The sequence below is a fragment of the Brachyistius frenatus genome, unplaced genomic scaffold, assembly GCF_029030835.1.
Source record: "Brachyistius frenatus isolate BFR_SWC_R1_liver_20210118 unplaced genomic scaffold, ASM2903083v1 Contig_43, whole genome shotgun sequence".
Lineage (NCBI taxonomy): Eukaryota > Metazoa > Chordata > Actinopteri > Embiotocidae > Brachyistius > Brachyistius frenatus.
Window position 1 is genome coordinate 1,318,123 of NW_027210642.1, and position 27,789 is coordinate 1,345,911.

Here is a 27,789-nt window from a genome sequence, read left to right on the forward strand (position 1 = left end):
CAAAAAAAAAAAAAAAAAAAAAAAAGGGGGAACAGCAAAAAAAAAAAAATATTTTTTTTTCCAGCGGAGTGATAATTCCGTCAGATGACTACATGAACAGATTTAGAGCCAGTTCATCCAAAGACCGTGTGTTTGTTTGTTTGTTTTTTTGTGTGTGTTTTTTGTTGTTGTTGTGTGTGTCAGATGCCCGAGGAGCGTTTCGGATACTACACCGATTGTCCCCGTTTTCCAAACGGAAACCCATTTTTTTTTTTTTTTTTTCCCCCTTCCTCGGGACGAGACGGTTCGCGCTTAGCCTAGCCTAGCCGAGCGAATGATCCGGGAGACTTTCCGCCGTCGCCTCGCAAACCCGAACTGCATGTTTTGTCTGTCATGAGTCCGGCCGGGTGCTCCCACGTGAACGGTTATAAGGTGGACAACTGGAAACAAAACCTCCGAGTCATATACCAGTGCTTTGTCTGGAGCGGGACTGCTGAGACCCGGAGACGCAAGGTAAAAAAACAAAACAACAACAACAACAAAAAACAACAAACAAAACACACACGTTAGCTTCAGAAACAGGTGAAATCATGGGTGGGTTTTTTTTTTTTTGGGAGGGGGGGGAGGGTGGTGTGGGAGGGGGGGGGGAAGATTTGACGTCCCACGTGAAACACGATCACTGTTACTGCTTAAACAACAACAACAACAACAAAAAACAACATCTTTTACTGAAGCTTTGTGCTTCTTGTGGTGTTGTCTCGTACTTACGGTTAGCCCAGCTAGGTTATCACCGGTAAGTTAGCTAGCGCTTTGGTGAACTGCGGAGACTGGTTGCTTCTTTCCAGGTTTTTTTTTAAATTATTATTTATTTTATTATTATTATTAAGTAAAGCAACGACCATTTAACCTTTTTTTTTGTTTTCTTTGGTTTTTTTTTTGTTGGCCGTGAGTCTTTCGGCTAGCTTAGCTGAGCGGTTAGCTGGGTGACTTAAACTTGAGTTTTTTTGTTTTTTTTGGAGAGTTGTGGTGAACGTGAACACACCATTGTGTCTTCTCCACACACGCACACACGCACACGCACATGCACACACACACCGGGTCCACACAATACCGCTTCTTCTTCAGCATCCCGGGTCACAGTGCTTCTTCGGGCCCGGTCATTTCACCCAAGAGTTTGAATGCTGGGGCTTCTGCTGATTTGCATTTTTTTTTTTTTTAAACATTTTTATTTATTTGTTTATTTGTTTTGGGGTGCCCATTTCTTGTTGGGCTCATCCCACACCTGCTCGGCCTCCACAGCTCCCGAGTAGCTCTCTCTCTCTCTCTCTCTCTCTACGATGTGATGTCATCACTGTACCGCGTTGCAGTTTCTGTTACTTTCCCACCCTTTCACTTCTTTTTTTTTCTTTTTTTTTTTTGTCAACTTTTCTGTTTCTGTTTGGTTTTTAATGCCATAATGCTCACGTTGAAATCTTTTTTTTTTGTTTAATTTTGCGGTTTAACAAAACAGTGTGTTTTGTTTGTTTGTTTGTTTGTTTGTTTGTTTGTTTGTTTGTTTGTTTGTTTGTTTGTTTGCTTGCTTGCTCACAAGAAATCCATGCTTCTCTTATGTATATGTCATACATTTTTTATGTCGTTGTGATAAAATAGGTGCTTCAGAGTGATGCAGGATGGACGGAGCTGGTGAGTTGATGCTTATCCCCTCCTCTTCTTCACTGACATAATGCAGGTAGTTCAGATGAATAAAGAGCTGGCTTGCTTTCTCTCTCTCTCCTCCCCGCTCACCCGCTCGCCCGCCCGCCTCAGTGCCTCTTCATTTAATGGACTGAATATTAGATGTAAACCAACGTAGCGGGAAGAATCGGGCCCCGTCTTTGTATCCGCTGTGATGCGCTGTTATAGCCAGAAGACTTACCTGGAGAGAGAGAGAGAGAGAGGGTGGACTGAGCAGAACAACCGAAAGCAATCGCTCGGTTTACCTTTTGGGCACGTCAGGGCAAATATGCTTACGCAGTGTGATAGTGACATGCTTTAGTGTGAGCACGGCATTTATCTTGTCGTTTTTAATTCTTTTTACAGCGTAAAGTACAACAGAATAACAAAACAAAACAAACAAAAAAAAAAACTGCAAGAGGGCATCGGAAATCAAAATATGAGACGGCCCTAAAAGGTTGTCGGACGAGGCAGTGGGTGACACTGCAACAATTTGATTAGCATTTAATGAAGGTACATTTTTAACCGTCTTCTTGAACACGCTCTACCTGACAAGAATGCAGTCGATAGGAGCTGAAGTCAGTCTCTATGCAGTCACAAAAATAAGATTCATCAGATGTGTTTTGTATAGCCCATCTCTCTCTCACCCTGGCCGTTTTTAGCTGTTGCAAACCTGGCTGGTCTTTTACTTTTGGGAGAAACATTTCTGTATCCGTTTTGAAAGCCTCTTACGCTTACAAAAAGTCTTTATGTCTCTGCCATGTTAAAACAAACACAGCGGCAAATGTGATGGGGACGGTGAAGTTTCTCGTCACTGTTTTTCTACCAAACCCCGACCATCTCCGTACTTGGTGGCACGCTGGGTGAACAGTCGTCCTCCAGGTCTGAAGCCTGCTCGCTCTCGTAGTCCTCAAGAATACGTGACAGTTTCACATTGAAACTTTTTAGGTTTTTTTTTGGAACATTTTTAAGTATTACCAGACCCGAATTTACGTTGGTGATAAGTGGGTGGAGCCAAGCTGGAATCACAATACACCGATGGCCTTGGAATCATGAAGTATTCATACATAACTAGCAGTAGGCCATGCTGTATTTCTGACATTGTAAACGCAACTACAACCGGTAGGGAAATATTCCATTTATATTTACGCATGACTGACAAAGCCCATTGTTTTAGCTTTGCATGTTTTGTAACAGATGTCTAACATTTATGATGATGATGATGTACAGGTGACTGTAAAAGTAACAATGGCAAACGGAAGTTGTTACTTCTCCTGCCTAATTTTAGCCCAGGATGGATGGAGTATGTTTATGTAGGAGTCTTGTGCCTCACCCTCCGCACTGAGCCTCTTTGCCTTCCAACTAATGTGACATGCAGAGCAGGTGTCATGCGGCTCTGGTGGTGCAGGCGGTGTATTCTCACGAGGTGAGGCGAGGCATTATTGTTCAGCCTTGAGTTATGTGCTAGATGGCCAAGACTCTTTTAACAATCAGATCCTGTTATCTGAACATTGTGGAGCAGATAAAACCAGCATCTGTCCTTGCTGTGGCAACATCATTCACTGAATAGATGACAATGGCATTGAGGGGCACTCTGAATGCTTGAATTGTTGATTAGACAAAAGCTGGTCACTGCCCTGCTTACTGCATATTCATCTTACAACACTGGCAAAGACTGAACATTAAAAGAGGCACCTTCTGCACAGTGGGAAGTTGAAAGACATTGTCAGTTAGTGACTTGATTTCATTAGCCACTGCCTTGTCTCCTTAATTGCCGTTTCTCAGCTCTTCTGTTTTCCCTCATTTCTTTTTTTTTTTTTTTTTCCCTTTTTTCCTTTTCTGTAGTCTTTGCTCTGCATCCTTCTTGCAACCTTTCATCCTCTACCTTGAGCTAAAATAAATTCCCTGGCGATGTGCAGGAACACAGGTGGGAAATCTGTCACCTACTAACAGAATGTCAGATTTAGGAGTTTGCAGGAGAGACGTCGGGACGCAGTGTGGCCTGAGAATCGCTGTCTTTAATTTTGGTGGCATCAGGATAATAATTCTTTCAGCATATTGGTTTTAGAGGGAATGCCCCATTAACCTCATGAACATGTATGTTTACCCAGACACAGTGTGTGAGTGTGTGCCGACTGTGCACTCCGCAACTGACACATAAATGTCGGCTATAAATTTGAGATTTAACTTGGTGACAAATTTGTTATTATTGTGGTCTTCATCAGGCCTGTCAGACCATGTCTTCATTGTCCTCCGTGCACAGACACAAACTATATTTAAATCATTCAATAATTATATGTGACACCAATGCTCGGTGGAAAAATCGATTAAATTCAAATTAAGCAGTGTATTAAAGATGCCTCACGATGGCAAGAACAAACAAGTATGCAGTTGTATTTTCACTTTGCAAACAGCAAAGTGAAAGTGGGGATTAATTCTAGAATAATAACTCTCACATGATTTTCTTTAGTGCTTCTGTGCTTCGTTATATTCTGTGCTTCGTCGAAAGGTCTCGTTTGGCCGTGCCAGGTGGCCAGAGGGGCTACACCCAGTTTAGAGACAAAATGTCCCTGTTTCAGGTTACAGAAGAGAAACTATTGTTCTGATCTACTACTCTTTTCTTTCTCCCAAGGTGTGATATTTTGAGCTCAGTGGGTTTATTTGTTGGGTACAGCACGTGAGCCTCGGTGTCTTTGTTTGAGCAGTTCCTCTCTTCAATGAGATTAATATTCCCCAGATATCTAAATGCCATTTAAGCAGACTTGGACAGAAAGATGTCAAAGCATCCTGTGTACGGAAACATAACCTTGCTTTTAACAGCTAAATTCATCCTCTTTAGATTGAAATCAACTGAAGGCCTCAACTCCAGTACCATTTATAATTTAAAGTTTGTGAATGGCCATGGTGGTGGAGGGGATAGCGTGATCCAGGATGGATTCCATTTACCTTACTGCTCTACTAAAAGACTGTCACAATGCAGGACTGTGTGATCCAGTTAAACCAGAGTGTTTACCTTTTGGTTGAGTGGAAATTGCACGAGATAAAAGCAGGGTGGGTTGGAAATCTTTTTACAGCAATAACTGCTTTGAAGAATTTCCTGTCACTTTGATTAAAGGGGTAAAAGGTCATGATTAGAGAGCCGACTGAGCTCGGCTTTTATTTTCTAGTTTCGATCAGTCATATATAATCAGAGGAACCATAACCCCTCCCCCGTCCCACAAGTGCAAACCCCCTTTCTGCTTGTGATGAGGGAAGATGAGAGAGAAATCATTGGGTAGATTTTGCTGTGAATTTCAGTGGTAAGATGCATATATCTTCAAGGTTGACACATTTACGTCGCTCCTTCCCCCCTCCTGGTCTTTCATTTGAGACTCACGCGCGCACACATGCGCACACACACACACACACACACAAGCACACACACACAAGCACACACACACACAAGCACACAAGCACGGCCTATCCCGGCCCATCCCATCCCATCCCAGAGAGCAGCTGATTTCTGTGCTCTGAGCAGATCTCTTTGTCAGATCTGTCTCCATCACATCACAGGCTTGCTCCCTGACTCATCAGCATACGTTTGTAGCACTGGGATCTATTCCTACACTCTTCATAGCGCTTGCTTGTTCCTCTTCTGCGCTCACTCCCACGCTGCTGCTTCTTCTTTTTCCTTACTTTTCAGTTGTTGTTTTTTTCTATTTGTAAAACCAGTTCAGCCCGTGATTAATGTTGCCTCTTGATTATCCCTTTAGATTTGTGTGAAAAATAGCTGCTGGTACTGTTTATCTTTTAATAATCATATTATTTTAGTTGTTAAAATGACAGAAAACATGGGCTGCAGTGTTAAACTACCATACTAAAATATAATTTCCTTTTTAGAGAGGTTTCAATCTGAATTCTTGGATACTGAGAAATTCATTGCCAAGCCTCTAATCTTTTCATTTTCCTCTCTTTCTTCTCTGTCCTGTTTTCTCATTCCACTTCGTCGCAGACAACGCTGTGGGTTTGGTGATGTCAGATGTTGTTTTCTGGCCCTCATCCAAGCCTGTTTCCTCTATGGCTGAATGCTCTCGGTCTCTCCTAGGTCTTGTCTTATGTGGCTTTTGGCCTGTCAGTCTCCGTGGCTTTGGCTTCTTGACTCAGACTAAACAAATGGCAGAAGGTTTGTAAATTCTTCCCAGAGTAATAGTGGGCCTGGTGTGTCACCTTGTGGTGCACCATTTGCATGGTATTTGCCTCCCAAATGTTCAGCCACAGAGAATTTCGACCTGTATATCTATTCAGCGTCTTATTTTATAGCACAAATTACTGGAACAGATGTGCCACAGACTTTACAAAAAGATGAACAACACCTCTTCACCTCCTCCCTCTGTACAAAAGTGAAGCTGAAATAACACAGATAGGAACACTGCCATGTCGCGCTCGTTATTCGGAACCACAGTCTGTGCAGTAGTGATAGGTGGTGGTGGTGGTGGTGGTGGGGGGGGGGGGGCACGGAGGTCCTGCCCATACATCAGGCAGCGATTGAGATATTTTGGCTTTACTTTTGGGGAGCTGTCATGTTGTCCATCTTTTATATACAGTCTATGTTTTTAGAGGTCAGTGTTTTGCAATGAGTCTTGGTTAATTTGAATATTGGAGTTTGCAGGAACCAAAAGTATGGAGGTCTGAAACTGCCAAAATAATCAATAATTCAAACAATCAATAAATGACTCAATAAATTATTTAATATAATTAAAGGCATTTTTAATTTTTTTTTAATTTTTTTTTACATGAATGGATATTTCTGTTTATTGTGCTTCTGTATTTAGTTATCTTTGCATCAGTTCCCCTATTTATTTACTTTCCCATTTAATTTTCCATTGTTTGTTTCCATTTACAGAGTCTTTTATTTCTTTATTTAATTTTGGCAGTTTAGTGCCTCCACAGAAATGAGCATGACTTAGTGTTTTGATGCAGCTCATCGCTGTCAGTTGTGCCCAGCTCTGCTCTCAGCTTGTCGTTGCTAGAAGACTTCACTTTGACTGATTCCCTCTTCCATCTTTCCCTCCCACTGACCATTTCCTTTCTTTGCCCACCCTTTCAACCAGAAATGAGACTTCTCATTTGACTGACCAACGGGCGTTGGAAAGGCACCACTGCTACAAAGCATGCTGGTCACGGCCTGAGCCAGCCAATGAGGCTGCTGTCCAGCCCTCCCTTCGTACCACCATCTGGCTAATGAGCTGTCAATCACTCCCCAGTGGCTGACCAAGCCCAGAACCAAGAGGCAATCAATCTCCTTTAGTATAGACACTCGGTTATTCCCTATTGTTAAAACCTTGGCTCTAAATGGCAGCTTTTCTTGGGAAGGGACTTCTGTCTGGAAATGGTTCTCTATCCTTGTGAGAAAGATGAAGATTGTGGCATTAGACCCTTGCAAGATAATTGTATTAACTGGATTTACTTGATCTAATCTCATTTTTAAAGACTCTGTGCTACTCTAATAGCCTCACTGTGCCTCTATTTAGTAGTGCTTATAGATTTTCCTATAGGTAATGTTTAAGGCTTTGTAGACCCTAATTGGTGCAGTGGGGATAAAGAAGAAATAACCCTGTGGTCTGATGATATTGGAGTCCTGGGGGGCCATTCCGGGCCTCTGTGCTGTGGGTGTTAGTCACATGAGCAGTCCCCCCCGACACCCCCCTCCCCCCCCACGCCCCCTTCGATGTGCCAGTGAGTGAATAAGTGTGTTATTTGTGTTGGAGCAGTGTGGTTGGAGGCATTTGGTAGCTGCAAGGTTTGACAGATCATGCAGCCTTTTGTTAACCTAGAGCTAGACTGCTCACCATCTGTGCAGACTAACACAAACACACAGCCGTATGCATGATGTGCTCTCGCTATGCACGTTGTCAGTGTTTGGATTACATTTTTTTTGTAGCCTTGCTTATCTACTGGTGCATTTAATGAATGTTGGATCGTTGCTCTTGTGCGATGTGGCTATCTGCGATGATTCACTGTTACTTTCTGAGGCTGTATACATGTTTTCTAACCATGTGTGTTTGGTATGTATTCTACTAGACCCGCTTTGAATACGATGCAACTAATTAAAAATCCAGATTGTGGCCTAAAAAAAAAATTTCACTGTACTTTTGGGGAGATGCAGCATCCTGCTGCGTGTTTTTTCTTTTTTTTCTTCTTTTTTCTGCTGCATCCTTTAATCTTAAATCAACAAAGAATACGGACTGCTTCTCCCTAATTGAGTAATCTTAGTTGCATTCAGACCTCTGAGCATAGAGAGCGACTCAGTCCAGAATTTATTCAGTTTTATTTCTTTTCCTGGAGATGGCAAGAAGCTAGAATCCATAGGCTGGGGCTTAGGGTTTTAGCTATAATGTCCTTATAGCACTGTGTGACAGTATGAGGCTAAACTACACACTCCAGCAATCCCTCATGTCTCCCACAACTAGGACTCATTTGGACGAGGTGGGAATACATTCTCACACACCGACCGCACAGCACGTCATTGTCAACAGAGGTTACAATGAGCTGATGGAGGACAGATGTGAAAAGACAATGGAATACAATTCATATTGTGTACGTCTCCAGGGCAGCTTACAGCGAGTGCATATTGCAGGCCAGTCATGTGCAGATCGTGTGTTTGGAGGGTGGGGATGAGGGGGTGGGGGGGCTACAACATCATCCTGCCAAGGCACTGACAGGCTGCATCCCCACGGGGTCAGTCGGCAGCACGGCTCTGGAGCTTCACCATCGGTTTTCTTCCCCCGGCTTCTTCATATTAAATATAGAATCTGTGTGTATGTACGTACGCGTGTCTCTGCGCCTCGCGACAAATGTCCGACAGTGTCTGCGTGGCTGTGCTTGTTTGTGGAGAGATTCTGTATGTATTCTCAGGCATATTTGTAGTGTGCAGTATGCATGTGAGCCATTGTTAATTTTGTTGATGGAGGAGCGTTTGTGTGTTGAGAAGCATGCACAGGCTCATGAGTGTTCGGCAGCATGGTGAGTCACTGTTCTCGTATGGCCGCGCGCTCTCTGTTCTGTATTGACCCCCCCCCCCCCAATCCCACCTCCCGGCTCGGTTCTTTGCAGCAGCAAGAGCGTGCTCAGTAGAGCCAGACTTTGTCCACATCACAATTGTTGTCGTCATTCTCCCTCCTCAGTTACGGCTCATCACAGTGCCGGCTATGTTTGAATGTACGAACGCGTTAACCTAAATGCCGAAGGAGGAATAACGCAGGCACATTTAAGAATAGAAGGGGAAGAAAGGAGTGTGAGGCTGGCATGGATTGCACTTGTGGATTTATATGTATGCAGCTAGATCTGGAACAGTGGAGGATTTATCAGTGTTGGACCAGGGTTTGTTTTTGATGACTCGTAGCATCAGTGGACCCACGAAGTATTAAATGCTATCTTATGATCACGTAAATGATGCATTGCAGATCTGTTCACTCCATTAATGGCTTTCTGAATCTGTTCTTCCATCAATCAACAGCATTGCACAATGGTGGGTCATTTCCCTGCACAAGGAGTGCAGCCTAACTGGCCTCAAAGAGCGCAGCCCAGATGGGAGATGCAGTCCAGCGCAGCACGAACACGAGCTCGCTACCTGTCCAACACTTGTTCCAGTCATCTGAGCCAGCGGCTGATCAATAGCTGATCTAATAGAACATTAAAAGCCCTGGGCGCAGAGAGATGCAGGACTGCTGACAATGAGGAATAGACAGCCTGTGAACCATGGTGAGAGGGAGAGAAGAGAGATAGATTTTCTGCCCCCTGAAGGGGTGTTGATGCAGGGGAGGGTGAGGGCAAGGCGTGGCATTGGCAGGGTTTCATGTTTTTCACTTGGTGTTGTGGTGCATTGGAGGAATGGGGATTAAGGGCATCACTGCTTTGGTAGGATAGGTTTAGAGAGGCAGTTAAAGACACACGTTTAGGCTTTCAGTTGAACTCAGCTATGGTTCTGCAAAGTGTGGCCGGTCTTTTTACCTTTCACTAGTGCATCTATCCTTTTTAAAAAAAAATTTTTTTTTATCTCCTTTGTGCTCCCCTGTTCTCTTTGCCTGCTGATGACACGAGCGCTACCTTAAAAGTTCAAAAATCCCGCTGTAGATGTCGGCCTTGTTGGTTGATGGAAACATTTTGTTTCTCCTCCTCCTCCTCCTTCTGTCCGTCACTCATCGTTCATCCCTCTTGGAAAAGCTCCCCATCTCTGCTTCGGTGCTGTCCCTTCAGAGCCGGCTGGATAACGGACCAATTTGAATAAAAACAGAGCTTAGTGTCCGCGACCCTGAATATCCCCTCCACTGCAGTGTCATCACAATCTAGCCCATGCCTACTAATGCCCTGCCATAACACAGACCTGACTGTGAGTTTTGCTGCCTCTCTCTGTGGCACTGTAATGGTAACATGCATTTGGCGGTCCATGTCTCGCGCATCCCGAGCATTTTATGATGCAAATCAATGAACAAGTGAGTCACGCGTGTACCTACTGTTGGATGGTCCTAACAATAGTTCTGCTTGGGACTGTTATTTCAATCTTGCACCCACCTGCTCCGACAGAATGTCTAACCATTTCCGCCCACTCCCACAGACAAGCCGCTTCTGCAGAGATTCGGGTCTCAACGTAACCACTTTTATTCTGGTCAAAATCACTCTCTTTTGCGCAGAAAATATGCAGCACAATTGGTGTTAGCGCTAGTATCTAAATAAGATGTGGATTAGGGATGGAAAGTTTAATCTTTTTTCACACCCTTTCAAACTAAAATTTGCATTACAAGCATCTTGATAAGAAAAAGTCATACCAACAGAATGTTCATTTGGAAATGTGTTTGAAAGCGTACAATTTATTGGAACACAAAGCATTTATGTACAGCTAAGAACAATATTCTAATAGGACTGCTTCCAGACATTTTAGAGTGTATATACTGCAAGTCCAGGGTTTCTCTAGGTTTCTTGAGGGCTTAAGCAGAGGGTAGTGAGCCGTTATTAGAATAAAAACGATCCATTTTTACATAATGGTTGACTATTATCTCTACGATCTTATAAAAATGCATTGTCTGCCGTAGAAATAATAATCCCCAAACATTGTTAAAACCAACCTTTTAGTGAGACTATAATCAAATGGCTTCGGTACAGCACCAAAGCATTTTTCTCAGCACGTAAGTGCTATAACAGTACAGGAAGCCCTGAAGTCCTTTTGTTTTGGGAACTACAAGCTCCTAAACAAACTTTAATTATAAAACAAATCTAAAATTCTGCCTGTGGATGTTGAGGTCTTCAGTCATCTTCTGAGTTATTTAGCGGGATAAGGATTGCAATATTGTCTCAGGTATGCAGTACCTTTTATCGTTGTGCTGTGATACTACACTGTTCCAAGTTATGCGTGTCGTGTCATCCCGGGACAAGGATGCGAGACTGACTGTTCCAATCTGTTTTTATTTCTCTGATACAGTAAGCTCAGGTTACACTATTTCATATCGAGTCAAACATAGCGACAGGCAGACAATACTGAGCCGGACTGCTGAGTTCATGTCCAATTGCTTTAGTTATTTATTTAGGAGTGTGTCAGTCTTGTCTAGTTTCCCCACAAAGTACCAGAAACAGAAAACTGGTAAATCTCTCCACTCTGTAGTTTCTTTTTGTGTATTTTCACCTGCCTCACATCTCCTGACCGTCTGTGCTCTCTCTCCGAGTGAGGAACTCATTGCGGCAGCTCTGCATTCTGCCAGGCTTTGATCGCTCTCTGTTCTCTCGCTTTCTCCTCATTCAATTACTCCCTCACAAAGAAGGCATGCTTGATGACTCCCTGCTGAACTTTTCATTTCCTCACCTGACCAAAAAAACAAAAAAACAATTGTTCAGTCGAGGCACTGAGCGTAGACAATGCTGAAAAACGTTGCTGTTTGTCTTTAAAATGACAATGAACCCATTGAATTTATGCAAATTCCACGCTGTAAATTTGTCAGAGTTCCAGGAGAAAAATGGAATTAAAAATATTCCTCATACTGACTTGCCAATTCCTTAAACGCTTGCATCGTTTTGCACCAGCAGAGCAGCTGATGAAGGTCTTTCCTGTCATATTGTCCGTCATACTGTCAGACAACGACCCTCCTGCATTGCACTTGGCCCTAGAGTTGATCTATTTATCAAACAATGTCTACACTTTCTATCGGAAAATGTAGTAAAACGATGGAGCAAAAGATTACGTGAACAGAATTGGTTGCCACTTGCTAGTCACGCAAAGACTAACAATTTCTCGCATGGCTCCCTTTTCTAGAGGTTGCCATAAAGTTTGCACGTATTCATAGTGCGATTTGATGTGTTCATAAGGTGGGCACTTGTGCCCTAGTGCAGTCCCTGTATGGCTTTTTGCAGGTTTGCCAGTGATGTCAGGCATTCTGATTTCTCCGGTCAAACCAAATCACACACTCCTCCTACTGCTGTTCGTGCGTTTTCCTCAGACAGATTCTGCTCGCCTCCTCCAGTGTGCCTGCCAAGCATTAAATCCCATCATGGCCTGCATGCGTTAGAGAGTGAAAGATTCGGTGTGGAAATTTGTTGTTATTCCGATTGCTTTCAATTTGTCAACAGGCCCAGCGATCTTTAGTCTGTCACCGTATCAGGTCTATTCAAGCACCGTGTCCTTTGAAGTGTTTGTGTGACTGACTGCGAGATAGAAATCTATTTCAGCTGGCAGGGAGTTCCACCCTGTATGCTTACACCACTCTACGTTACAGCTCAGGGGTTTGTCCCGCTGCAGAGCATTTTCTCACAACAACTCTTATTTTCTTTTTCTTTTTTTCTTCTCCGCTGTCCTCTCCCAACCCGTCCTCCTCTGGTTCTTTCTCTGCAGGCCAAGTCGTGTATCTGTCACATGTGTGGCGCCCACCTGAACCGACTCCACTCTTGTCTCTACTGCGTCTTTTTCGGCTGTTTTACGAAGAAACACATCCACGAGCACGCAAAAAACAAACGACACAATCTAGGTAAGTCACTCGCTCACTGTATGCTACATAATATATACTATATCACATAGTAAATCAAAAATCACAATAGAGATAAAGGGGTATTTGACAAATGATAATGTGAATCCATTACCTCATCCTACATTAAAGGCTCAGTCCCATCATGTCTGTCTTCACATTCACATGCAACCTTGTGGCCCACTGCGGTATCAGCACTTATCAGTGAAGGATTACAGTGTATGTGCATGTATCAATATTTGATGTGAAAGGCAACGCTCCATCAACACAAAATTGTCCCTCTCCTAGACCTCACTTAGTACATAATAGCAAGTTTGTACTCCCAGCTGTCACACACTGAGATACATAATGCACTAATAACGAAAGAGATCTGGTGAGGATGACGTTTACCTACCCTTCTCGCGCCTCAGTACTCCTGTTATCACTCTATAACTTGTACACATATTTGATTTAACTGTGACTTCAGATTTACACATCGGATGTTACATTTTTGACCTTAACAACTATCGGCCCCGCCACAAACCAGGCTACCTCTAGCTGCTTCAAGGACCTGCAGAGCTCCCCGTTAAGTCTAAACTTATTCCAAATTCCGAAAGGAATGTGTGCATTTCACAAAAGTATGTACTGGAGGCTACAATAGATGTTCCCAGTCCAATCCATGAACTAAAATTCATGGAAAATTTAGCTAATAATGGGACTTTATCGAATGAGTAGATTGTTCCACTGAAGTCATCTTGCTCAAAACGTTTAAATTCAAATACAATTCTTAGTCCCAAACAGAGCTCGTTTCTCCTTTGAAAACAGATAGAAACATGATACATTCCACCATACTGTCTACGTTGGATAATGGCGATACCTTATATGCTCATGCTGCTGTCGCCGCTACCCACAAACCACAGCACCCTGGCCGGCGTAGTGCCATTTGATTCATTACTGCAGTAGCTATCTCCCCCACCATTACGAATTAAACTAAAATGTCAGCTGGCAGTCTCTGACATCCAAAATTCATGTGTCTTCATATGTAAAGCTTTGCTATCTATGTTTCTGAGATAGTTTGCATCCGTCCAAAAAAAATGATAACACCAGATTACAGGAGAGATTTTGTTTGCGATTCTAATGCACCATTCTAACGATTTTAAAGACAATCCGACTTTGAAGCTTTACGAGCTTACATTTATTTTTAATCATATTTGTGAATGTTTTAATGATTGCGATCTTGTGTTTGCGTGTGATGTTTTTTTTTAAGTGAATGATTTTCATTGCTGAGATCTCGTGTAGAGGGCTGGATGATAAACACAATCTAGATAATTATTATGAAAAAAAAAAAAAAGCCCTCACTAATGATGATAAACTAACAAGTAATTAACAATAAATGGATCTGTTCTGCATTTGGGTCGACATTCATCTGCACAATCAGGCTACAGCAAAAGGGGCAACATATCTGCAATTTGTTGAGCCAAAACAAGGAAAAAAAAAAAAACCAGTGAAATAAGTGTAAAAATGAGCAGTCGCTAGGAGATGTAAAAACAAATATTGTGTCATAGTTCTGGTCATATCATCCAGCTTTATTTGTGTATGTGTAATTTGTTTTCTTATCTCACTGGCAACATTTTTTCGATCCCAATGAGATTTCCTGAATAAATAAAGCTTAACTAACAATATCATTTTGGGCAGCTTCCTCCTCTGAGGAGTCTGGGAGCTGAAGCTCCCTCTCACCGCAGCACATTACCATTCTGGTGGGAGCGTCTGAGCCAGTCAAATGTCATGGGTTTAAGCTACTACACTCCCCTTCATGCGGCAACAAGGGAGTGGTAGACTTTGCTAATCTGCAGCTACTCGGAAGCCTAACTTCAACCTTACATGCTAATTATGTAAAATAAGACAATGGCACTAATGAGCAAGAGTTTGATATCACCCTGATGAGGACAGCTAAATGTGGAAACAGTGGAGGCAATAGGGGGATTTGGTAGTTGCCTTAATGAGTTTAATTGATTGAATACATTTCAACAGTTTAGTTACACACACATACCTCAGCTGCAGGGCTACAGTGTTAATTAGCTTTGAGCTTTCCACAGGAGCTGCTCTGACATTGGCACTGTGTTCATCTCTACCTCTAATCAAATTAATCCAAACTCCCCTGTCTGCTCGACTGCTAGATAGCGAGCTCCCTTCTCAGGGCTCCCTTTACATCTTTTCCACGTCCTATTCCAAACAGCTTCACTCTCGGGGCCTTTTTCATTTCTTCGTCCTATCCCTTTTTCTGCCTACCTGATTTCCTGGTGCACTTCCATATCTTCGTCTCCTTTGCTCCCACCTCGTCATCGTCTCGTTCTTTGCGCTTGTCCTTCTCTCAGCTGAGCAAGATTGATGAATCCCTTCCCATGTCTTGTGCAGTACTTGTAGTCTATCTCTTTCTCTCTGTTGCTGCCACTTCTGTTGCTCTCATTTTTCTTTTTCTGACTGGGTGCTGTTGCATCCTATTCACTGCAGAATTGCTAAATGTGGCTGTGCTTCACCAGAAAAAAGAAACACGACACAGAAACATCCTCATGTTCATCAAGTAATTATTTATTTGTATGTTGCAAAATGCACAGGAACACATAAAGCACAAACCAAATACATGGAAATATAATGACAACAGAACATACACGAGTCCGATTTTCGACACAATGTGTTAGCTCACTTTCTCAGTGTAGGTAGCGCCAAAAACGGAAAAATGTCCGGTCAAGCTAAAAATAGGTTGTCACGGCAACAGAGCTGAGGTATTGTTGCTGTGGCGTTTGAGAATGGAAGAAGGTGGTGTGTGTTGGTAGGAAGCACAGGTGGGGGTGGGAGACAAATACACCTATTCTATTACCGCTTCCCTCACAGCTCCTATAATTGTTCAGTGCAAGCAACGAAATGGTAACATATTGTAGTGAGTGATAAGTCTTGGGAAGAGAAAGTCTTGATGCTGGCTGTTCCGGCAAGGTTGGACACTAAAGTAAAACCTCAATTTGTATCGCAGCGCTGGAACAATGTTTGTAACTATACTGTAATCTCTCTTTCTCCCTCTCTCTCTCTCTCTCCCTCCTTCCAGCAATAGACTTATTATACGGTGGAATATATTGTTTTGTGTGTCAAGACTACATATACGACAAAGACATGGAGCAGATTGCCAAAGAAGAACAGAGGAAAGCGTGGAAATTGCAAGGTATAGCTTTCTGTGTTCTGTCAGAGAAATTAGTGCAGCTTTGGAAATATGGCCGCCTGCTACGTCAGACAGTGCTGTCACGTGTGTGTGTGTGTGTGTGTGTGTGTGTGTGTGTCTTTGTATCCACAGGCATTGGGGAGAAATACACAACATGGGAGCCGACCAAGAGGGAGCTAGAATTATTACGACACAATCCAAAGCGGAGGAAAATCACTACGAACTGTACCATAGGTGGGCAATAGACTGCACTGCTCAGACTGCATGTCTTAATGAGCACAGCTTTTCATCCCGAGACGGGGGGAGAGACGGGGGGGGGGCTGCTGTGGGGATTCTCCCTCGCTGTGTGTGTGTGTGTGTGTGTGTGTACACATGTGCCTATGGCGCAAGTGTACTTGGGGTCACTCATGCATTTAAGTCTGATACCCAAGGTCAACAGGGCCGGGCAGCCCCACGGGCAGTGCACTCGGAGAGGCAGAACACAATGTTCCCTCTCTGATAGATGCACACCACAACAGGCCTGAATTTGTCTGCGTGTCTCCCCCACAACTTGTTTTCTCTCTGTTCTGTCTTCTCAGTTATCTGTTGCTCTGTTTGTTTTCCTGCTGTCGCTATTGTGTCTCTAATTTTGTCCATGTACTGATTTTACCCCTCCCTCTGCCCCCTGTCTCCTGCCATCCCTCACTTCCTTGTATCTTCAAACGGCTTCGTTGGTCGCCCTGATTGGGCCGTAGACTGTGTCTTTGTGTGTCTTTGTGTGTCTTTGTGTGTGCGCCAGAACCAGTCTGAAGTGTTTAAGCTCTCACTGAGCGCTTTCTTCCAGAACCAAACCTTGTTCAATTGGATTAGACCCAAGACCCCGCTGTGTCTCACCTGTTCTTCTGACCATCAGTACAGAGCTTTCCTTTCTCTTTCTGAATGAATTCATTCACAGCTTTGGTTTCTTCTCTGGGATACACACAGTTTTGTTGGCAGACCTGTACCAACACCATATTGTTCATTGTCCAGGCATGCACATTTTTTTAAAATCAGAAACTGTCAATAGGTTTGAGGTTTAGTAATTCCTCATGTATTTTTAGATGAGTGCACTGCAGGGTTTACAGTGGACTCGCAAAGTATTCAGACCTTTATACACATTATTATGTTGTAGATTTCATTTTAAATGGATATAACTGCCATTTTTGTCCATCAACCTACTACACTCTCTAACCCATTATGATAAAGTGAAAAAAATGTTTTTAGATATGTTTGCAAATTTTAAAATCAAAAAATGAAATGTCATTCACAAAAGTATTCAGACCCTTTAGGTGGCACTCCAAACTGGTCAACTGCATCTTGTTTGCTTCAATTATCCTTGAGATGTATCTAGATATTCCCACTATTCACACTGCATATCAGGAACAAAACATGAAGTCCAAAGAACTCTCAGTTGAGCTCTGTGATCAAATTGTGGTGAAGGGCAAAGATATAAAACCATTTCTAAAGTTTTGAGTGTTCCCAGGAGCATCATGCGTCGATAATTAACAGCTTCAGAAGTCCTCTGATGAGACAACCATCTCCGCAGCATTCCATCAATTTGGCCTCTGTGACAGAGTGGCTAGACGGATGCCACTGTTAAATAAAAGACATGCGACGGCCCGTTTGGAGTTTGCCGAACGCCATTTAAAGGGCTCTCGGAGCATGAGGTAAAAGATTGTCTGGTCGGACGAGACAAATATTTTTTTACTTCTTTGGGAAAATACTCCAAGCTCCATGTCTGGCGAACACCAGGCTCTGCTCATCTCCTGACTATTAACATCTCTTTTGGGTGAAGCATGGTGGTGGCAGCATTGTGCTGTGGGACACTTCTCTGCAGCAGAGACAGGGAAACTGGTCAGAGTTGAGTGAGGGATGAATGCTCTCGGGTGACTGTTTCAGCGATGGCTCAAAGCTTACAACCAAGACAATGGTGGGGTGGCTTTGATATAAGTCCCTGACTATCCTCGAGTGGCTGAGCCAAAGCTGAGTTTTAAAACCCACAGAACATCTGTGGAGAGACCTGAAAATGACAGTTCACAGACGCTTCCTATCGAATCTGACGAAGCTTGAGAGGATCTGGCAGGAAGGACGAGATAAAATGCCCAAATCCAGGTGTGCAAGTAGAGGCTTACCCAAGAAGACTCAAAGCTGTAATTGCTTGTCAAAGGAGCTCTTACAAAGTACTGATTTAAGTGTCTGAATTGTTTTATAAGTGTAGATTACAATTTTACAAAATATTCTTAAAATGTATTTTCACTCATTTATTCTGGGTTATTGAGGGTTGATCGATTTAACAATGTCAATTTTAGTTCAATCTTAAAGTGTGCAAAAGGAAAAGGGGGTCTGAATGCTTTCTGAATCCATCAGCTGTGTGGTTATATGTAGGGCTGCAATAACCTTCTGTTTTCAATATTCGTTAAGCTGGCAATTATTTTTCCCATTAACTGATCAATATTTTGACATATAAAATTACAAAATTTTAAAAACAATTCCTATTTCATTTTGCCAGCCCCAAAGGTGATGTCTTTAGGTTCTTATTTTGTCAACAAAAAAAACAAAATATATATTTTGTCTACTATCACAAAAGACAAAATAGCAACAACCCGTCTCATTTCAGAACCTGTAAGAAGGTATTGTTTTGCTTGAACCGAGTTAAACTGATTTATTCATTCGTTAACGTATCAAACCCATATGTGTGATTCTTTTGGCTACATATCCACTTTTGTTGTTTTCCTCATAAGGAAGTTTACCACCGTTAATACTCAGCCCAGAGCAACAGAGAGAGAGATCAGGTCTTACTGGGGATTTAAGATCCTCTGCTCCCAGCAGTACGAGTTAGAATCACCGCCATTCACGTTGCCATGTTGTTCTCACGCTTCTCTTCCTCTCTTCTTGTCCGGCAGGTTTACGAGGGTTGATAAACCTGGGCAATACATGCTTCATGAACTGTATTGTTCAGGCCCTAACACACACACCACTGCTGCGGGACTTCTTTCTCTCCGACAGACACAAGTGCGAGATGCAATCAAACTCCTGTCTGGTGTGTGAGATGTCGCAGCTCTTTCAGGAGGTATGATGCACAGTTTGCATGCGAGAACTTGGTACATAAGATTATGAAATCCCAAAAAGAAAAGAAGGAAGGAGTGATTAGCACACCACCACCACCATAATTTCGGGTTGTTGTTTTTTTTTTAAGCTCTATAAAGAATGTTTTCTTGGAGTGGAACCCACTGCACAGGACTGAGTCACTATTGCACTCTTTCTCTGAGTCCAAAGAGGGAGGCAGAGAGGAGGAAACAAAATCCTGCCTGAAAGGAATGTACAGAGCCACCTACAAATGAATGAGCCGAATGCAGTAATTACACCTTTTATTGAACCTGATCAGTCAGAGCGGATTATGTGGCACGGCCATTTTCTAGCCTCTCCCAGCTCTTTGCTGCAAAAAAACTTGTCATTTTATGTGTTTAACAAACTCATCATCTGAAAGTGTTACGTAATAGCTGCCTGGTCTGCTCCCACACTGCCTCACTTTCTTCTTACACCCTCTCACTTCCCAGTGTATATGGGCTCGCAGATGGCAAGTGGTGTTATGATGTATAATGAGTTGAGTCATAACTGCCTCCCCTTTCACAACACACGCAGACATGCAGAGCCCTGTCGTGTCTTTAGTTGGCGGAACCGTTCAGCCACATAACGCGCGAAGGCTCACCTCCGTCAACCTGGGAAGCAGACATTGACTGAGTATTCATCTGTCTCGGAGACAGAAAACTCAAGAGTCAGTCATAAAAATGAATGCCTTTTTATCCACATTATCACCTGAAGTTGTCTTCTGACTCTGCAGACAACCGCCCACACGCAGAAACTCAAAACGCACACGCACAGAGAGAGCTTTTCAGATTTGAAAGTGAGAGGGGCGGCCTGCTTTGATCAGCCCCTTTCGCTTCCCCTCCTTGTAGCGTCGTTCTTTTGTCAGCCACCTTCAAACCGCCGAGAAGGGAAAGAGTCTGTAAGATTGAAAAAGAGACGTCAGCGTGCCGTGTTCCCTCTCGCAGCTCAATCGGTCTTCAGAAAGAACTGTGGAGGATAAAGCGAGGTGTGCGCAACATCTGCGTGTCGAGAAACACCAGCCCTCTCTGGCATTAATGAGCTCTCGTTGAAACTTCATTGTACTGTTTGCACCCCGCCGGCTCCTGCGCTCTGCTCAGTTCTGTTACTTTCTCACCCGCATCCTCTGACCCTGACTTGGATTGTCACTCACTCCAATTCCCATGGCAACCCAGAGACTCTGCAACATTTAGCAGATGGATGTTTTGCTCCAAGCCCTCCCCTTTTCCAGCCATCCCCCTAGATTTTTTTTTTTTCTTTCTGTTTTGCACCTCACACTTCCCCTCCCTGTGGATGTGCTGTCATTAGACCTGGTGCTGTGCAGTGACGCGTGTTGGAATTCATTCTCCTCTGACGAGACCTGTAGAAAGAAGTGGTCAAAAAGAGTCAGATAATCACTTCTACTCACAGTGCATTGGTTCAACAATGAATTATAGGTGACCGTGAGTAATGTAGCAACGAGATATATCAAGATGTATCAAAGAATGAGGTAAAATAATGCAACTAGAAACACCTGGAATAAGCGGCTAACCTTGTTTTCTTGTATTCTTCTTCCCTGCGCTCAGTTCTACTCGGGCCACCGTTCGCCCCACATTCCTTTCCGGCTGCTGCACCTGGTGTGGACTCATGCACGTCACCTCGCAGGCTACGAGCAGCAAGATGCCCATGAGTTCCTCATCGCAGCATTGGATGTACTACATAGGCACTGCAAAGGAGACACCATCAGTAAGCTTCACTTGAATCCCTATGACCGGTCACGATGGCTTTCAAGGTCAAACATCAGACCACCACCTTAAAAACATGAACTTTGGAGGATTCGCTTTGGCGGTTTTACATGTGCTTTCGGGAAATATTTCCTGTCCGTCCGGGCTTGCAATTTGGCTCAATGGGAAACGCAGCTAAGAATAGTGCGAGTTGAGATTGAGAAGAGTGTGCGAGAGGGACTGAGCCACCTTGTGTCTCTGATCCCGCATGTAGAGACTCAGATCTACCCACACAGCACGGCGCCTCACTTTACTGGAAACATACTGAAGGAGACTGGCAATGTTGTGTACCAAGAGGACAGCAAGCAAGCAGTGTGAGGAATGTCAATAGGCCCTGCTGCAGTGCAATGACATGCTGACTCACCCACAGACCCCTGCAGTAAGGATTGCATGGATAGGATAGAGAGAACCCAGTGAGTAGTGAAGTGGCAGGAGGTGGCCGCTGCAGGTGAATGGCAAAGTGAGAACGAGGGCCAGACGGTGTCCTACAGAGGTGCCAAAGAGGCTGCTGGTAGAGATGTAGTAGAGATGGTGGTGTGTGCGTATTTATACTTTCTGTTCTCTGTGGCCTGCAGGAGATGACAATGGGAAGAAGGCCAACAATCCAAACCACTGTAACTGCATCATTGACCAAATCTTCACTGGGGGCCTGCAATCAGACGTTACCTGTCAAGTTTGCCAGTAAGTTTGTATGTCTGTCTGGTGTGTTTGCTCTCCACTCATCTTCGCGGAGCATCACAATCCCCACCTACACCCTCCCTCTCACTTTTCCTCCATTTACTCATTCATCCGTCATCTATTCCTGGTGTCCTCCTGTGCCGTACTCGCCTCTCCTCACTGGGCTGATCGATGTAGACACCACCCATCCTTTCGCAGTGGGTGGACCATTGGTTGTGTCCTCTCCACTGCTCTTATTCGCAGGCCCGGTCCCTGCAGAGCAGTTTTAATGGGGGTTGTCTAGACAGCGGCACAATCCAAGCATTGCCTGCCTGCCTGCCCCCTAGAGCTGTCCTGTCACATTAGCACTAGCACGCTGCACTGAACTGCAAAGCACCTCGCCCAGACTAGCGGGCAAGCCGAGCCTAGCTCACTGCGACGTTACCCGTTCCCACAGTGAAAGGGGAGACTGCTGATGTAGAGCTAGTGATGCTGTTTAGTGCATCTTTCAGACCATAAATCGACCCCTTTCGTAATCATTAAAAATGTCTTGTTGGATACTAATGGGTAAGGCCTTAAGCAACAGAATTCACCAGCTGAGGCTTTTAGATAAAAGTGATACCATAATGGTGGCATATTTATGATGGAGTTGCACTTCACATCACCATAAATGCATGCCTGTTTGTCTTAATAGCCTCCCACTGGTACTTGTGGGTATTTCAACACCATGACTTGTGTAATGAACTGTGATAACGTGCGGCAGCCCATCCCTATGCATATATATTTATGTATACTCGGTGCATTCTCCACTGGAGGCCTCCCATTTTGCCCGGACTACAGTCCATCACGGTCACCACGCTGTAATAATACAAATTCCTGATGCAAAGCCAATTTTCTCTGATGTAACACTTCATTGAATTGCAAATGGACCTGGAATATCAGTGCGGATATTATGCGCATGCACGCATTCAATCTCCCGGCAGGCTCAAACAAAAACATGATGGGAATCTACAGAGGCTGTGCGAACGTAAGCTCACGCATTACCATCCGTGTCATCATCCTTTCTTCATGACCTGTTATAAGTGACACACAATGCTACACACTACTTATTAAACATCACCATCGGACTCCCTTCTTTGTTTCTGTAGCGGGGTTTCCACGACGATAGACCCATTCTGGGACATCAGTCTGGACTTGCCCGGCTCGTCCACGCCTTTCTGGCCCCTCAGCCCCGGAGGGGATGGCAGCACAGTGAACGGAGAGAGCCACCTGTCGGGATCCACCACGCTCACAGACTGCCTGCGCAGGTACACCTTCAGCAATTGCTGGCAACACACCAGACAGGTTGTCTTTAATTTCTGCCTTTCTTTTCTTAGCCATTTAGCTTGTGGAATATTTTGGAGCGCTCAATCAAAGTTTTTTTTTTTTTTTTTTTTTTGTACAAATAACCCCAGAAGAAGGACGGCATTGATATATATAGTGATTCTACAAGCTGTGTTCCTCTGTGCTGATGGACAATAACACTGATAACATTCAAACATTGTTAGATAGAAATGAATCAATGTCCGTAACTTTTTGAGAGGAAATGAGTCATTGCAACTCGCTACTTGTTTTCCTTCAGTTTGTAGTCAAACAAATTTCATTCGTCCCTCGACTTGTATGGAGGGGTCGCATATGGTGTCTGCTCAGACACAACAACCATGTTATCCCGGGATCTCATCTCCTCCCATCTCCAGGTTGACAGAGCAGATGTGACCTCTCATATCTCCTCCACTGCCTCTTCGTTCTGGCAATTTCTTTTGCTCTTCTCCTTATCTTATTTCATTCCCTCGCCTCTCCACCTAATTCCGTTTCCCCCGTGCCCTCACTCTCTACCTCTCACATTTGTCTCATCCTCCCCCTCTCTTTTTCTCACCTCCCCTCTTGCTGACTTTTTTTTTTTTTTTTTTACTGCAGCTCCTTGCACACCCCTAGTTGCTGCAGCAAGTCTCTTAAAGGTACAGAACTGGTTGGTGCAGTTGCCATGGTGATAGAGGCGTTGGCAATACCAGCAGGGCCTATGGGTTGGGTGAACTGACATACCGAGTGGCTGCACCAAAATCCTGCAGGCAGGCTCATTATGCAGGCCTTCAGTTATCTTCAGCTTAAGTTCCTGTGTGAGATCTGCGACTTCACAGGTGCGCTGACGTGCACATTCACGGGACATGTGACACAACCAAAACAACGTGCCGCACAGAAACCTTCGCCGCTTTCTTCCTCTTCCTCCCAGGGTGCACTTCCTGTCCATTTTTTTTTTTTTTTTTTCTTTGACCACATGTTCTCCACTCTTACGCATCCTCTCCCTTCTCTTTTTATACCACTCCCTCACTCTGCAGGTTTACGCGGCCCGAGCATCTAGGAAGCAGTGCCAAAATCAAGTGTGGCGGTTGCCATAGTTACCAGGAGTCCACCAAACAGCTGACCATGAAGAAGCTCCCCATCGTAGCATGTTTCCATCTCAAAGTGAGTCAGCCAGTGATACTGTGCTGCCAATTATCAATGTGAATCAGTGATTATTTAGTGGCACTTTGAGCTTCTGTCTTTCACACATCTAATCTGGTCAGTCATCACTCCAAAATAGATGCGTACCAAACGGAACCCTTGTGAATAGGGCTGTGTCATTAGGCGAAGTCTTCAGTCAAATTGAGCTTTTTCTTCAAAATGTTAATTCCGATGTTGTTTTTACGATCTGAAGTGCATCTTTACCATGTTGCAATATCTGAATATAATTCCATGCGATTGTATTTGGTCTATTTTGCTCTGTGTGTATGCAGCCTTCCATCTGATGGAGGCAAAATCTAGATTCAGCTATCTGCCACAATGCTTGTGAATAGGTGTGTTCATAATTCAATAAAGTTGTTGGGGCATCACTTCTTACTGTGTACCACTTTCGCGTTGGTGTCCCAGGACACCTCTGATTTTAAAGACTCGTACAGTCCTCCACTGTCCATGTTTTATTTATCATACAGTACTGGAGACCTGTAATGTATTTATGATATTCATAGGAACAGGCTACAACAAGGTTGTCTTGGATAAATCTAAGCCTGTTATTAACTTGTTTGAATGTGTAAATACGTCTCAGCCAGGGTGAAAAATGTGCATTTCCACTTTTCACTAGGTGTGTTTTTTGTTTTGTTTTTGTACACTGCAACAGTGATGCCTGATATTTCTAACTTATGTTTCTTCTCCCATCCCCCTCTGCTCCTATCTTTTTCTTGCCATTTTTCTTCCCCTTCCCCCTTCCCCTTTCCCCACCTCCACCCTCTCCTCTCTCTTGATCCCTCTCTGGCCAACTCCAGCGGTTTGAGCACTCGGCTAAACTGCGGAGGAAGATTACTACATATGTTTCCTTCCCTCTAGAGTTGGACATGACGCCCTTCATGGCATCCAGGTGAGACTCCCACAGCAATCAAGTGTTTTGTTTGTTTTCTTCTTTTTTTTCTTTGTTTTTAACCACATGGCATGCCCTCACCTTCTCCTCTCGTATATTACAGTGAACTTTGTATCGTCAGTCTCCACATCTACACAGGGAAACAGATTCTTCCCTTTTAATCCAGTTGCACCGCCCCAATTTGCTCATTACATTTTAATGTTTACAACTGCACGCGTCTGCATCTCTGCCAATACAGCTTTATGAAATGCCCCCTAAGAATATACATATTGGTGTCAGTACAGCATGCAGCAGCAGTCTTGCCCCACCCCTGGATGTAGTATCCATTTATCTCCGTTCACAGACAGAAAGATCATTAGAGGTAGAGGCAGGGAAACCGTGTGCTTCCATGAGTGGTATTACTCCGCCACCTAGTGGATGTTTGTGCCAGGTTAACATGTTTACACATGCACGTAACAATACAAATTCTAATGTCTCTGTCCTCTTTTTCTGTCTTCTACAGTAAAGAGAGCAGAATGAACGGGCAGTATCAACAGTCAGTTGATGTATTAAACAACGACAATAAGTGAGTACCTTGGGAAATGTTTATTTCAGCAAACTGATTTATGAACGCTCCACTCTCAGCGGTTGTACAGCCGCACTGACATCACAGGAGAAATTTCAACTCCAGCACAGCAGCACATGCTAATGACCTGAAGCATTCGGCTGTGACCCCCCCCCCCTTAATTAAATCAATTTGAAGCCTATTAAAAGCTGCTTAGTTTTTCTTCATCCACGGCAGTTACAAAAGCTTTCATTTTCCAGAACATTTACTGGAAATTTACCATCTTAATAAAACTGACAGGTTGTCTTTGTGGTAAAGACAAAAGGCACCATGGAAGATGCTCTTATGTGTGGTCTTCGTAGTGTGAAAAATGACCTCCCAAAGAGCAAAAGTGTAGGGTTTTGGACAATATAAAGTGCCCATCTATGGTGAGAATAATGGGGCTTTGTCAGTTACACAAAAAAGGACAAATTCCAAGAAGCTCCGAGGATGTTTGGGCAGCTCATGATGTCTCTTTTACTTTCAGGTATTCCTTGTTTGCGGTGGTCAACCACCAAGGCACATTAGAGAGCGGCCACTACACCAGCTTCATCCGCCAGCACAAAGACCAGTGGTTCAAATGCGATGATGCCATAATCACCAAGGCCAGCATCAAGGATGTACTCGATAGTGAAGGGTAAGAATGGAAACCAAATATTAGCTTTGCAACAAAATATCATATGGTACGAAACTTGAACTGAGTGTTTCTTTCTCCTTTTAGGTATCTCTTATTCTACCATAAACAGTTCCTCGAGTACGAGTAGTCTTTGTGACCACTGACCATGAAGAACCCCTGCTTCTAATGAGAGAGTGGACGGACTGCGGACAGGATGAAACGCAAACACACAAACCTACCTGAAACTTTTTGACTACCAGTCTCCTCCTACGTCGCTCTGGAGGATGAACATGAAAAAGAAGAAAAAAAAACAAAAACAAAACAAAAAAAAGACGTGTAAAATCATGCAACCTTTCAAAAAAAAAAAAAAAAAAAAAAAATACAACAACAAGCACTGAGCTACTTCTTGGCATCTACTTGACAAAACTGAATGAAGAGGTGAGGAAGAGTCGGGCGTCGTCAGTTCCGGGCTTGGGCAGAGGGAAGAGGCCCCCCTCACACTCTCCCCCCTCCCCTTCCTGCTGCACGGGCAGAGTCTGAGTGTGGCTGACTGTCACGTTGATTGGGCACATCTGGATTCTTTCTTACAGTATTCTGACCCCCACCCCCCACCCACCCCACACACACACACACACACACACACACACACACACACACACACACACGCGCGCGCACACACACCTCACACACACCTCTCCACACACCCTCCATTTCTCTCCCATGGTGCTCTCATTTCAACTGACCAAGCATTTAACTTAGTCACGATGGAGGACAGTATGTTGTCATATGCATATAGGACTGAATGCAAAAAATATATATAAATCAGTGTATTATGAACTTTGCAAGAACATTTTTAAAGGTATGAGTATGATTCTTATCATTTGTGAATTTAGTTATGAAATACTGTATGAATCTAGTATACATCTATTTTTTAAGAGCAAAGAAAACAAGGGAGAGCTTAGAGATGCTGCCTTTGCCAGTTGCTTGGGAAGCGCTGCCATGGAAACTGAACAGATTTGGACCTGAGTGTTCTCATGTTCCATTATTTACTGTGTTGATTCATTTTTTTTTTAAGTTTGGTTGAGGGCAGGGAATATCTATTTTGTTTTTTTAGTATCTCATTGAATATTGAGTTTTTGTTTACTGTTTCTTTTTTTCTTTTTTTTAAATTTTCAGTACAGTCAAATGTCCCTCGCTGTCCCGGTACTGGAAATGTTTTTTGGACGTATTATACTTTTATTCTTGTGGAATTGTTGGTTTAATGATGGTGATGATTAATTGGCTCACCTTTGCTGTTTAGAAACTGTATGTTGAATATGAGCTTCGGGTTTCGTACGGCATTCTGACGAGAAGACTCAATCCGTGAACTGCAGATCAGGTCCTATAATATGTGAGGGTGATGCGTTCTCTCCGAACTGAACACCTTGAATGTTCTGTGCAACAGAAAAAAAAAAAAAAAAAAAAAGCCCATTTAACAACACTGCATGCGACTGGGCTGTCATGATCTTATAATATGTGAAAAAATTGCCCTCAGTAATGGCTCAAGGCTTGCAGTCCATCATGATTTTTGTCGTGTAGTTTGGGGACGGGAAGGCGATTGTGTGAGGGTAAAACACATTGCACACATGCGGGCACTATGCGACTACAGCCTGGCTCTGAATCCATCAGTGTTAATTTTCTCCATGGCAACTGTGGCTGGTATAGACCGGTGTGGTTTGTGGTTTGTCTTGCCTCTGCAGTGCAGTAAACC

The 27,789-nt window shown here is 43.6% G+C and overlaps 1 protein-coding gene across 2 annotated transcripts; it reads left to right on the forward strand.

The window, feature by feature from the left end:
• On the forward strand, positions 1–26,430 carry LOC138623362 (ubiquitin carboxyl-terminal hydrolase 22). Of its 2 annotated transcripts, XM_069702843.1 has the most exons (14): positions 1–492; positions 1,630–1,662; positions 12,548–12,680; positions 15,757–15,870; positions 16,000–16,101; positions 18,789–18,955; positions 20,556–20,715; positions 21,329–21,434; positions 22,559–22,717; positions 23,786–23,912; positions 24,749–24,840; positions 25,343–25,405; positions 25,911–26,060; positions 26,145–26,430. In XM_069702843.1, exons 1-14 carry the CDS (start codon positions 373–375, stop codon positions 26,185–26,187), a joined length of 1,569 nt encoding a protein of 522 aa, XP_069558944.1. In that variant the 5' UTR covers positions 1–372; the 3' UTR covers positions 26,188–26,430. The 2 variants fall into 2 exon arrangements, with proteins under 2 accessions (XP_069558944.1, XP_069558945.1); XM_069702844.1 differs by lacking the exon at positions 1,630–1,662.
• Positions 26,431–27,789: the final 1,359 nt, after the last annotated feature.

Bases quoted from the DNA above. Each gene is read 5' to 3' on its own strand.
- LOC138623362 (XM_069702843.1), top strand. From the start codon at position 373: ATGAGTCCGGCCGGGTGCTCCCACGTGAACGGTTATAAGGTGGACAAC. The intron at 20,716-21,328 runs GTAAGCTTCACT...TGTGGCCTGCAG, and splicing joins CTGCAAAGGAGACACCATCA to GAGATGACAATGGGAAGAAG. The intron at 23,913-24,748 runs GTGAGTCAGCCA...GGCCAACTCCAG, and splicing joins TAGCATGTTTCCATCTCAAA to CGGTTTGAGCACTCGGCTAA.